At 41.9% G+C, this 13,179-nt stretch overlaps 2 protein-coding genes across 2 annotated transcripts in view; one reads left to right on the top strand and one right to left on the bottom strand.

Annotated features, from left to right (window-relative positions):
* Nucleotides 1-1,212, bottom strand: part of get1 (guided entry of tail-anchored proteins factor 1) — a 32,105-nt gene extending 30,893 nt beyond the window's left edge. Inside the window, exons 1-2 of the mRNA XM_079513752.1 lie at nucleotides 1,068-1,212; nucleotides 333-498 (exon numbers count right to left, since the gene is read on the bottom strand). Coding sequence (XP_079369878.1) covers nucleotides 333-498; nucleotides 1,068-1,157 — 256 coding nt within the window. The 5' untranslated portion in view covers nucleotides 1,158-1,212. The remainder of the gene's footprint in view (nucleotides 1-332; nucleotides 499-1,067) is intronic.
* A 458-nt stretch (nucleotides 1,213-1,670) lies between these two features.
* Nucleotides 1,671-5,040, top strand: hmgn1a (high mobility group nucleosome binding domain 1a). Its single transcript, XM_079513554.1, has 6 exons — nucleotides 1,671-1,925; nucleotides 3,267-3,287; nucleotides 3,393-3,422; nucleotides 3,519-3,551; nucleotides 3,666-3,824; nucleotides 3,955-5,040. Exons 1-6 carry the CDS (start codon nucleotides 1,905-1,907, stop codon nucleotides 4,060-4,062), a joined length of 372 nt encoding a protein of 123 aa, XP_079369680.1. The 5' UTR covers nucleotides 1,671-1,904; the 3' UTR covers nucleotides 4,063-5,040.
* Nucleotides 5,041-13,179: the final 8,139 nt, after the last annotated feature.

The following is a 13,179-nucleotide window of genomic DNA, read 5'->3' as shown; positions in this document are numbered from 1 at the left end:
AACCCCCAATGAACACGGCCTGTTATCCAAAACCCACCTGCCATTTCCCACACTTGCTGTTTTTAACATGCTAATCTGCCATGGCCGAAAGCACAGAACACACTAACACAGTGCCATCCATCGAAGGTGTGAATAGCACAGATTTATGTCTAGCAGGAAAGCGCTACAAGTTTTGAAAAGGGGGCCCCAGCAAGGGCTGGCTTTTACCTACCATTCACTTCTAGTGGGACATTGTATTACCTTGTGCCTTCACCTCAGGTTAAAATAAAAGTGTGTGAACTGACTGAATTCTTGCCAGCAATGATCAACGATTTGCCAGCATGGTATCTTACCATGTGTCTTCAGCTTGTCTGTCATCTTGTTGATTTTGCGCTCTAATCTGGCATATCTAGCAAACTCATCCATCATGCTTATTGAAGAGTGTTCCTTCTTCATCTCCTGTATCTCAGCCCTCATCTCACTCTCTTGCTCAGCATCCTTTTGGAAGATCTTGGACAGCTTGAAAAGAACACAGTAACCTGTAAAAAACTACAGCCTAGCACTGACCAACAGCTTTGATAACTATCATATAGGCTGATCTTTGTGTAAGTACAATCATATCCATGCGTTCCTTAATGGTTGACTGAAGACCAGAAGTGTGTTCAAAACAAGCCATACATGAAACACTGAAACTGCTGCAGTTTTCATCACGGGGCCACTGTCATGCTGTTGGTCTGCAAAGTGCAAAGCTTCACGATATTCTGCTATTTGTTTAGCTATCTTAGCATACGTTAATATAGGAAATAATGTCGCCAACAGAAGCAAAAACTATGCAAGGCGAATAGTGCACAAACAGTACAAGAATGTTGTTCTTACGAAACCACACCCTCTATGGTTACATTGTTTGAAGCTAGCCAGGATGGCCAAGTAGCCATTGGCCTGTGTTTACTAGTAGGCTATAGGCTAGGCAGCTATGCTTGCATGGCATTAGAGACATCAAACTACGTTGACACGCATTCATAAAACCTACAATGTGAATGCACATTTCATTGATTCAACGAAAAAATTAATCAAAAACCACTACTTACGAAGGATGATATGGTTGGTAATAGTGTTTTCATTAGATTGCATAGAAAGACAGAGCCCAACACCAAAAACCAAGCGCAACCAGCCGCCATGTTTTCTTTTCACTAGTCGTCAACATTTCTGTTCCCGCAACTGCCTGCCTGCCTGTGTGCCTGGTGCTCTTTAACTAGTCAGAATGAAGGGATACAAGTGACATTTCTGGGAAATCTATTCAGAATATTATTATTATTGGAATAATCACAAGCATGCAAGTGGTACTTGCAAAATGTATGATAATAACAAATAAACATTTTATGTTGAATGCATGTTTTGAACAGAGTATGCAGTGGAAATGGATTAGTGTTGTTTGAAAGTTTTTAAACTGAATATCACCAAACAAAAACAAATCTGAAATCCATGATTGATTGTGAAAATTCTGAAAAATGAGAGTGTAGTGTATGCGTGTTAAGGGGGGTCTGCTGTAGGGTTGATTGACACACCGAGCCGACCACACATATAGCTTGCTATGGTTTAAAAATGTGTTGCCTAGAGCTCAGAGCCAATCGGTGGGATCAGGGGCGGGACATGCTGCTTCCTGCCCGTGAGGTTGGTTAGGATCAGGAATACAATATACAGAGGGGGATCCAATCCGGTTTGAGCTAGTTCTGCTACTGATGGAACATTTATGTTCGTAAGTTACAGTGTGTTCCCACCAAGGTATAGACTCACTGAGCGGGGTGACACCGAGTATAGCTCTCTGTCTCTCTCACGTTTGTCTCACTGTATAGCTCGAGCTGCTGCCTGCCAGACTGCCAGTTGTTTTCTTTGTCTGTTCGACCAACACACAAACTAAAGTCACCATGCCGAAAAGGAACAGCAGAGTAAGTGGAAATGTGCACAATTTGTTAAGATAATGGTACAATTGATCATTTCACATGTTTAGTTGTATTGTTTACCTTTAGTTTTTTTTAACTGCGCTTGTTTACTTTGTATGAAGTACTTTATTATAATTTATGTGCATGCATGCTTAAGAATTAGGTTGGAATGTGTGGTGTTGTAGCACGTTGGTTGTGTTTAGGGTCTACCCTGTTGATATGGAAGTGGCGCCTTTTTACTTAGTGCAGAGGGGACGCTAATCATTGAACCGGTTTGCATTGTATTACATAATACTATATGATGGTTGTTGCTTCACTTTGTGTTGAGTTTTGTTCGTTTCTGGTCGTTTTTATCGTTATCAGATTCTCTGGCGCAAATGGCTAATTAGGCTTCTCAATGAGATCAGACAAAGGGGTGTAACCACCAAGCCATGTAACGTTGCATGGCGCCGTGCGAAATAGGGTTGCTTATGGACATTAATCGTGTTTAAGGAGCTAGTTTTAACTTTCATGTTTGTACGAGTACGGTCGATATAACGGGAAGCCACATCGTCCACTTTTTGGCCCGTGTCAAGTCTAAAGCGCGACACCATTATGGGGGGGGGGGGAAGAGAGAGGTCTTTTCTTTTGAGTGTCATGGCAGCCGATGCCTGTTCCTAAAGCATTTGGCACCGTCCTTCGACGGCTTTGTGTCCCTGAAAAACCCTGGCCATAATACATTTCGATGTTCGTGTCCTTAAACAAAGTATAGGGGTGAACTTGGGACTGATAAGACTGGAAGCAGTTTTTTTGCGTTTTTGTTTTTACTCGCCACGGGTGCTCAGAAAGGTATTTTCGCATAGTTGACCGTCGATATACGTATATCACACGATTATCCTTGTGGGGATAGTAATTGCAAGTAATGGCGGGAATAAAGTCGATGTGTTGACGTAGACTGGTTGTGTTTCTATCTTGAAGTCTCTGACTGGAACACATATCCGTGTGTTGGTGAATGGAGAAAGCACGTGGGGGCGGGGCAGCATTTTCCCTCCTGTGCATGCAGTAGGGCTAGAGTAACTTTCGAATAACATTTACATTATATCAGAACTTATTTACTAGAAATCTTACAGTACACTGGGCGAATTTGGCGCTAACAATTATAACTACGGTTTCCCCCCCCCTGTTGGTTATGTCACAGATTCCCCTCCCCCACATCGACGTTACATAATTCCTCCTTTAACTTGTGGGGTGTGGGGGGCACAGCATGTGTGCCCATCCCCCTCTAGTATTACACACCCACTTTTGCTCACTCATGAATATGGGTTTGTTGTTGTTCTTTGGCTAACTTATTTCTTGTCTCTTCCACAGAGTAATGAAGTTGAGGAGGAGGTTAGTATTTTAAGCTCACAAAATATTGTTTGCACATTGCTATACTGCTTCAATAGATTTTTGTTGATTAACTAAATGAACATTTTGTTCTGTTTTGTCTTCTAGCCAAAGAGAAGATCGCAGCGGTTATCTTCGGTAAGTTCAGCAAAGCCCATGTTTTCTGTGTAAATTGAGAAATTATTTAGATTGTTTTGGTTGTAATTTGACTTAACAATCTGATTTTATTTGCAGAAACCATTGCCAGACACCAAGGCCAAGGCAAAGGTAAGACAGTGTTGAGTTTGACCACTAGGGGTGTTAGACATGCACATTATTTTTTGCAGTCTATTGCATGGAGTCCTATCGTGCATCTTATGGTTGTGTGTTTCGGGGTTTTAGCCACAGAAGGCAGTTGTCAAGCCCAAAAAGACGAAGGAAGTCGTAGAAAAGGCCAAGCCAGAGGAGAAGAAAGAAGAAGAGCCTGAGGTTGAAAAGGAAGAGGAGGCCCCAGCAGAAAATGGAAAAGCTGAACCAGAAGCTGAAGCTGAGGCTGAGGAGGTATTGTAGATTAATTATTTCACACAGATCATGCTGAAATTCATGATCAGTTTCATGATCATAACTAAATATGTATATAGATTTTATTTTAGTTTAGAACTATTTATTCAACTCTTTCTTCATTCTCCAGGAGGCTCCTGCAGCAGCGGAGGAGGAAGATGAGGAGGAGGAGGAAGTAGATGGAAAGGAAGATGAAGCTGATCAGAAAGATGATGATGATGATGAAGCAGCAGAGTAGAAGCATCCCCCTAACCTATTCACCAACGCTCCCTGTACCTCCTTTCTTGTATAATGCAGAGGATATTTTTTATCAACTATTTTCTTAAGAAAAAATCAGCAAGGTTTTTAGTGGCATGATTGTAGAAACACATTTTTAAAATACAAAAAAAAATATACAAAAATAAAAAATACAATTGAGAAAGATTGCATTGTATCTCATGGCTTCACATTGTTTGAAGGGAAGGTTTTGGTTATTATGAGTTCTGTTGCATTTTTTTTTAAGAGGGAGGGTGCAGGTCGCAGCTATCTGCATGACATTCAATCATGCCTATATCAGGAATTTGTTGTTAAGCTGGGAGAGTTGCCTGAAACATTCCAGAGGCTATGAGGGACTGTATCTGTATCCTGAATTGTTTGGGGGTTTTATACACTCTAATACTCATTTGTTTATGATGGGGGGGAGGGTTAGTACGGTTGTTGACTGTTAAAGCTGTGCTCTATGTTATGTCATTTATTCTTCATGCAATTTGTTCTAGAATTCACTGTCCTATTTAATCATCACACTCACTAGTACTGGAATCTTGTCAGGCCCATCTGCGCTTTGTGAATTGCTTTCTGTTTGGCAAAAACATTGAAATACTATTTGTATAGCTGCTGTGAAGTATGGGTATCTTCTCTTCCATTATTTCATTGATTTCAAATGCAGTATGTGACGGTACATTGTGAGGATGGTTAAATGGGTATGTGTTCTTTGGCCAGGCTAGAAACAACATGCATTACATTGTTAATCATGCTGGTTGTAGCTTGTCCATTTTGGATGCTGATAATCAAATTACTGTGATTTCACCTCATAAGTGAATATAATGCCAGAAGTTGCCGGACATCTGTTGTGGTCTTAGGATTTATTTACCATTGTACAGTTTTCTCAGTTTTTTTTTGTAGCTGTATCTGTGTTATGACTGGTATAAAATGCCAATTAAAATGGATGGAATTTCAATTTCGCTTTGTGTTTTCATTACATAGTAAACGTACACCGTGGTAAGGGCTATTTTAAGATAACTTCCTTGGGGTTTTATTACAAATATAAACCGCATGAGCTATACAGTCAGACATGACTAAAAAGGAAAAAGTCCAGGGTTGTCAGTGAATATATTTGTATTGACCCAGGTGTAACATTTAAACTATTAATACTTAATTTATAGACAATAGTTATGGGTCTCACCCTCAGTACCTTTTTGCTTTGTAACTTGTATCGCTACAGTCAAGGTTGATAGATCACTGTCAATAACGTCATCTATAATCTACAGCGCTCAACGTTGCTGGATAAAAGGGGATAGTCTAATAATTTGCTGTGTACAGTGTACTTGGTTTTGGAGTTTTGGAGTCGCTTGGGTTACATGGTAAAATAAATGTAAAGACGGCAGCTCGCTTTGTCTTTGTTGTAGCAGAGGGAGAAGAAAGCCTAATTCCCCACCCCCCGTTTCCTTTGCTGTGGCGGAAGTAACCAGTATTTCTGAGGCTGAATCATAGAAAGTGGGAGCAATCGTGCGGGCTAACCGAATATCGCCACCGTGGAGCGGAGGTTAGTTGCAGCCATGCTGCAACTGAAATGACAGTAGGCCTAGATACTACTCGCATTATCGCATAACATATTTCATTATGTTAATTACTTTTAATACTCGCCGGTGTCCGATTTAAACTAAATTTGTTCACCTACCAAATCACAGCCGATAGGCTCACCCATGACTGATGTAATATTGATTGACAATGACATCTTCATCACAAAATGCATAGCCTACTCATAATCACATTTGTGCATAATTTTAAGTGTGTGTATTAATAATACAGTATTATCTAATTGATTGCGACTGCGAGGTGCCCAGTGCCTATGCACTCTTCCTGTAGCCCTGTTACACTGTAACCGTTTCAGTAATGTATTGATTGGCTGATTGATTGATTGATTTGCAGAATGGGTACAGTTCAAGGAAAGTACAGGTCAATACAAAATCTGCTAAGAGGAAAACCAGAAAAAGCACTAATTCATCACAAAAAGAAATCATACATACGGTTTGAAAAAAGGGAAAACATGTAGGCCTACAGTAGGCTATAGAAATATAGGGGGTACTAACTTTTTTTTCAGGGTCCAGTTTCGAATTGCAGCTGCCCTAGCACTGGTCCATAGCTCTAATGCTGTTGCATTTAGAGCTATGTTACCGATGACTTCCGGAGCTCGCATAAATGCAGACCAGCCTCTCTTCTTTAGCGTTAATAAAAATAATGTTTTTTCTACACACCAATACAAAGGCGGGTTGTGGTTTAGAAAGCCTTCTTTTCTTAGTGGGCGCACTCTGAGCCCCCCACCAAACGTATAAACGGTACTTTTTGGCTTTTTGTTACTCCACTGCGCCCTCTACCGATATTGCCAAGAGAAAACCTTCATAGAGAATATTTTTCCTCCAGTGAAAATAAAGGGAGACATCGAAGAGGAAGGACGGGTGGGGAAGGATCAACATATGGAATGTCAGAACAGGTCAGCTCCATATGGAGATCTAAGGACCTGGGTTTGAGGTCAGATGTAGGGTTGCTGGCCGGCTCCATATGTGCAGATCTAGGTGATGATCCAGTCTTCTCCATGTATGGCTATCCAGGGTTGAATGAAGTCAGTGTCGTGATCGTCATTCTTCATATATGGAGACGGCCATATATGGAGCGTGTCACGAGGTGTGACGGACTGACAGCCAGGCGTGACAGACGTACTGACTCACATGTTTTGCAGGTTTTGATAGTAATCTGCGGTCTACAGTCGCAATAACAGATTAATCGAAAACACACATCCTTTTATCTGGTGATTGATATTGTTCCTCTTACTTTTATCATTTATTTTTATTTTTATTTTTGAAAAATGAGAAGAACAAGGAAAAATTATATGATGATATTTGGGGCATCACCTTAATATATTTATAACAACAGTAGACCTACTACTACTCCTTTCTTTTCTCTTTTCACAATTTAGAGTAGAAAGAAGAATATTTTTTCTTCTCAGTTTTTTTCTTCACAATTTAGAGTAGTCAATTACTTTTTACCCACTTTTTTCTCCCCAATTTAGTCGTTGCCAATTGAGTCATGCCAATAAATTGATTCCTCAACATATTTCTGTGTTGTATCCTGCTGACTCACCTGCCAGTGAGGACTCAGGAGCCCCCACCAGGAGAACGTAGACTAGAGCCTTCGTCCTACTCCTCTCGCTCAACACTCCCTGCTGACAGGTGCCGCCCCATGCAGCCTGTATAGGAATAAATACATGCACAAGGACAAGCATCACCCAAGTCACAAACTGTTCAACCGCCTACAGTGATCGAACGAGGTGAGGCATAAGCCAGTGTAGGCTGGTCTCAGACCTACTAGTGGATCATTCCAGGAACAAGTTACTTGGATTTTTAGCTGCCTCTTTTTAGCTCTTATCTGTGGATTATACAGATATGTGCCTTTTTTCTTTGCTCTTCCTTATGGACCTACTTGCGGATTACACCAATGTCAGTCTACTTTATATGGATTATGCGGCCGTCACACACCGACATTTTGCACCTAATCCAATGTACAACGTACTGACGTGTTTTTTCTCTTTTTTTCTCTTTTTTTTCTAGCACCTATAGAATTTCACCCAATTTTTTACTTCTGTAAACATGTGATGTGACAATAAATCTGATTCAGACAGCCGTCACAAACTCACCCACTGCAGCACACACGCACGCGCACACGCACGCACGCACGCACGCACGCACGCACGCACGCACGCACGCACGCACGCACACACACACACACACACACACACACACACACACACACACACACACACACACACACACACACACACACACACACACACACACACACACACACACACACACACACACACACACACACACACACACACACACACACACACACACACACACACACACACACACACACACTGCTAGCCTCGCAGTGGCCAGATGCGAATCTGCCGGTGGCAAAAAAGAAGCCAGGCTAACACATTGCACCGCTCAGTTCAGACAGGTCTGATTTTTAAGGCCTAGTGGTTGCTTGCTACACCTAAAATATCAAATAATAACTGTGAACCGTCATCATATTGCTCTATTGAGATATTGATGTTATGTTCATATTGTTCTGCCCTAGCTACTACAAACTAGTTTATTCCTGGGGGAAACCCTGCAGTGTGATCCCTGCAATAGAACATTGTAACCAAGCATCTAGTGCCCCAACTGTAGCCACTAATGGCACACAACAGGCCATATTTGTCAGCAGCCTGAGCTGTGCTCATTTGACTAAGCATAGTAAGCAATATGTCATATTCCATTTGCACCCATGGTTCCTCTGGCATTCGTGTGGTTTGTGTGGTGCAGGTTTGAACTTGAACCATTTTATAGCACTCGTCCTGCAATATGTGAACTGAAGGAAACACTGCACCCTCCTCAGACCCTACAGTGGGTTTTGCCAGTGACGGAGAGAGTATACAACATACAACTCTTGGTGCACCTCAACTGCTAAAACTGAAAACCTCATTAAATGGTCTCATAGACACACAAAGAGACAATGTGAAGTGAAGGTACCGGTAAGAGACATTATTTTGTCCTCAGGTGATGGGGAAGAGGAGCTGCTGGTAATCAGCCAGCAGACCACGTTGGTCTGACGAGGAGCCAGCGTTTTGGATGGGGCCATCCCATAGAGCAGCAGAACCGTCACAGCTAAACTGGGCCAGAGGCAGAGCTGGGGCCACACATACTTAATTTTAGGTGAAAAATGGCCAAATGGACCATGCAGTTGATCAAATGTTGTTTTTATAGATGCTTTTTATATACAATGTATTTTATTAAACCATCACTGAAATGTGATGGTTAACAAACATGTTAACAAATGTATAAACCCAAATATATAGATATGTTTGGAAGGGTTCACTCAGATGCTTTTCTGAATGCTCAAAGAAATGAAAATGAAAAAAACAAAACAAAAAAAACATTCATATTTTTGGAGGAAGAAACAGCACAAGGAATGTGTTTGTAAGATCCATAAAAAATATCACATCTGAACACACACACACACACACTCGTATTGTCGACTTTGAGCCGCAAGTGAGAAACTCAAAGTGGGCAAGTTGAGGCACAGCTCAACTTAGCGGGGGAAAAATATCAGGCGTCACCACTATATTCACCAATCACCTCCTATTTTAAGCAATTGATCAGCAGCCCCAATGTGTCTGAGGACTTCTGACACACGGAAGCTTAAAGGCGAAACAGCAGGGCCAACGTCAGTGACCAGTGTGCCACTGGCTACTAGTCTGGAGCTGTATTTAGAGGTGGTAATATTTTCCTCTCTGATGCACATTTCCACTTGAGTGTAATATTACTCACTCCTCTTATCAAAACCTCTATTTTAGAAAATGTACCTAGGCCTACAATTAAAGCCATAATGAACTAATATAGTTATTTTATTTAGTATAGCATTCTCAGTCGGTATGTAGGTATCCGGAGTTTACCAACTCGCGATTTAGTGCATTTTAGTTTTATTTCACCTTCATTTAAATTGCATTGAATTGAGAGAGAGAGGATAGTTGTTTAGAGTTAACACTAGAGAAAGTAGGAACACCAAAGCAATGCAATTCATTAGTAAACAATATCCTGAAATGGTAGGCTATACTTATCATTGGTATTCACATACTCACCTTTTTATCATTATCTAGCTGACCATTTAATTGCACATAATAATTTGATCACTTTGGAAATGAACTATAACATCTGTGAGTTTGACATACTACACTGATGAAGACAGCATGTTAGCATAACGATGAAGACATTGATGAAGAATTTTCACCGCGGCGACTTGGTAAACTGGAGAGTTCTCCGGTATCCGGTGTGTATGCACGCATGTGTGTGTGTGTGTGTGCGCAGGTTTGTTCAGTGCATGTACTTGGTGAGTCACGAAGGAGGGGGATCGCAGGCCATAGCCAAGTGTTTTTTTTGGGGTGGTTCTCAAACGTACTTGAGAACCACTTCTCTAGACAGTATTCAGCACACATATATGTAACAAAACAGGTAATAATCATGTTATACATGAAACATTCATTGGAATGAATTTAAAAAAAAAACATGGCAATGTTAGTATCCAGAGGTGTGGACACGAGACTTTAGACTCAACTTGATCAAATAAAAAGTGACTTGAGCCCTTTCACTTCACACACGAAAATATTCGACAGATCCAAAGTTCAGAAAAATCGGTGCTTTAAACCCTACGTTTCAAACAGTCATTTGATTTATTTGACATAACAAATCAAACTGTGACAAATAGCTTACATATTGAATGTATATATAATATTAGAATTATTTATTTTTCAAATAAATGAATGAAGGCCCCAGCAACAGTAAAGGAAGAGGCTGAGAGAAAGGAAATGGAAACTGAGCAGAAAGATCATGATGCTGCAGAGTAGAAACATCCCGCCTAACATTCACCAGCACTCCTTGTAACTCAGTCCTTTCTTGTATTGATTATTTTCTTGGGATGAACCGCTGCTTGTCAAGGCGTGCAATATGCTGGCACAAGCCAAGGCTCCAGACTGAAATGCCACCTTGTCAGTGTTGCATTGCAGTTGATAATGTGTTGCACTTGAATACATGAATGGATGTATAGAGTGAATAAGTAGTGTCAACAGGACTTAAAAGGTGAGTATCTGGATGAATATATGTAGAACTAGAAATGCACTCTCTTGAGACCTTGCACACAAGTAGGTCATGTATGGCCTACTTGTGCCCAAGTAGAGCGGGTGCGCTCACCACTGGCATCACCACTTCCACAAAAAAACTGTTATTTGAATGAATGGGTGAATGTAATGCACAAAAGCGCCTTGGATAAAGGTGCCCCTATGGGGCCGGCTAGAACCGACCCTGTTAAAACTGCACTCCATTATTGTCTCCACCAGGCCGAAGGCATGGGGAGAGAGTATGTTTTGCACTCAGTCTGTCCTACGTGTGTGTGTGTGTGTGTGTGTGTGTGTGTGCGTCCGTCCGTTCGTCTGTTACAAGCTAATCTCTGACACTGTTAACCCGGTAGATGCCAAATTTTGCACACACACTCCCTGGATGCCAACGATGAACCTCTGCCCCAAATTTCCCAGAACGGCCTGTTATAGTGCCATCAGGAGGCCGACTTTTGAAAAACATTTTTTTTATATTACTCTTCCAGATTCTGTCCAAAAATCCCGCAAATCATTACACACTATCTCTATATGTGTTCAAGATGGATCTGTCCGATATTTCATATTCCATCCGAATTGGCTAACATTGATTGGCCCATTTTAACAAAAATCCTCAAACCATGTACGCAGCGTGCAATTTACGTGTAATCTTTCACAGACTTTTACTAGGCTGAGGAATATATCCCACCCTTTTCACATTGGCCTGTTATAGCACCACCAACAGGTGAATTTTTGCAAAACATATTTTTGGAACGAAATGCCTCAAATCATCCAATTGCCATCCAAGGCATAAGAAGAAATGGCACCCTTTTCACATTGGCCTATTATAGCACCACCAGGAGGTCACAACCTGACCTGCCCTGGTGGAGACCTGTGCCCCGAGGGGCACTTTATCTAGTTATTAATATTTGCGACCATAGGTCGCAGTTTACTATGAAAACCTGCATTTCCCGTCAGTCGGTCGGTCATGCCTCCATACTGTATATGGTCACGCCTCGTGACATCACGCCTCCATATATGGTCATGCCTCGTGACATCACACCTCCATATATGGTTACGACTCGTGACGTCACACCACCATAATATGTGGCCATCTCCATATAAATTATGAAGATCACGACACGACCTCATCAAACCCTGGAAAGCCATACATGGAGAAGACTCACCTATATCTGCATACACTATATGGAGCCGGCCAGCAACTCTACATCTGACCACAAACCTCAAACCCTTAGATATATCCATAAATGGACCTGACCTGTTCTAACATTCCATATGTTGATACTGTACCCCACCCGTCCTTCCTCTTCGATGTCTCCCTTTTGACTGATACTTGTCCATTCAAAGTCTAGACGGGCTCTCCGCAAAGTTATTAGTGCAGCCGCGCCTGGCAGTCGGCGAAAACTAGAGTTCTCAACAGGCCCGAAAACGAAGGCCCGGCAGTAAAGCAAAGCAAAGCAAAGTTCTTTGTTTACCCAGGGTGAATGGACTAAGCTCGACGAACTTGTTTACAGCCAGACCCTGCTCATAGAACATTTCATGGTAGGGGTTCAATGCCTTGCTCAAGGGCACTTCAGCGGTGGTAATTTTAACGTGCCGGTCCGGGGATACGAACTGGCGACCTTCCGATAACAAGACCGCTCCGCAAACCTTTCGGCCACCGCTGCCTGGGCCTAGCCTGGCTAATAAGCCAGGCAATGTTTTTGCCAACGGCTGATTCGCGTCTGGCTTATTAGCCAGGCTAACCTGGGCCCTCATCAAACCCCGTACACTCAAGACACTGCCTCCGCTGCCACCCTTAAAGGCTCATACATAGTCTGGATTTTCGGTGGTGAGGTGACCACCGGAGCTGAAATAACGTTGAGCGGTGGTGAGTAAAAACAGAGAGAAGGGCTGGGGCGGTGGTTTGCTCTTCACCGCGGCTCGTGACGTCATGTTGTAGTTCGGTGGTCGCATCACCACCGAAAATCCAGACTATGAATGAGCCTTTAGATCTCCATACAGTCTGCCGTCACCCAGGCGGATGTGTGCACGCGCCCTCAGGGCGTCTTACTGGTATTATTATTATTTTTTGTATTATTATTATTATTTGCAGCTGTAGGCCCTATGTGTCACTCTGGTGTAGGCTACACTCTCTGAGGTCACAATGAAAATACTGTACAGAAAACAATCCATTCATGTATTATCAATTACTCATTTTTTTACACCAGTTGTCTGGTCACTTCATGAGTCACTGAGACACCATGTGCACTGCATCCGTAAATGGACTCAGCAGGCTGTTTTAGGGTGTTTAGTACATTTGCATGCATTGCATACAAGTAGGCCTACCTGCATCAGTGGAATGAAATTATGGACTCAAATTATACATTAATAAATGTATCAAAATAA

Source organism: Electrona antarctica (assembly GCF_951216825.1).
Source record: "Electrona antarctica genome assembly, chromosome: 11".
In the NCBI taxonomy this organism is placed as follows: Eukaryota; Metazoa; Chordata; class Actinopteri; order Myctophiformes; family Myctophidae; genus Electrona; species Electrona antarctica.
The sequence above is the reverse complement of the archived record's forward strand: the minus strand, read 5'-3'. Positions and strand labels throughout refer to the sequence as shown.

Bases quoted from the DNA above. Each gene is read 5' to 3' on its own strand.
- hmgn1a (XM_079513554.1), top strand. From the start codon at position 1,905: ATGCCGAAAAGGAACAGCAGA. The intron at 3,423-3,518 runs GTAAGTTCAGCA...TTTTATTTGCAG, and splicing joins GATCGCAGCGGTTATCTTCG to AAACCATTGCCAGACACCAA. The intron at 3,552-3,665 runs GTAAGACAGTGT...TCGGGGTTTTAG, and splicing joins ACACCAAGGCCAAGGCAAAG to CCACAGAAGGCAGTTGTCAA.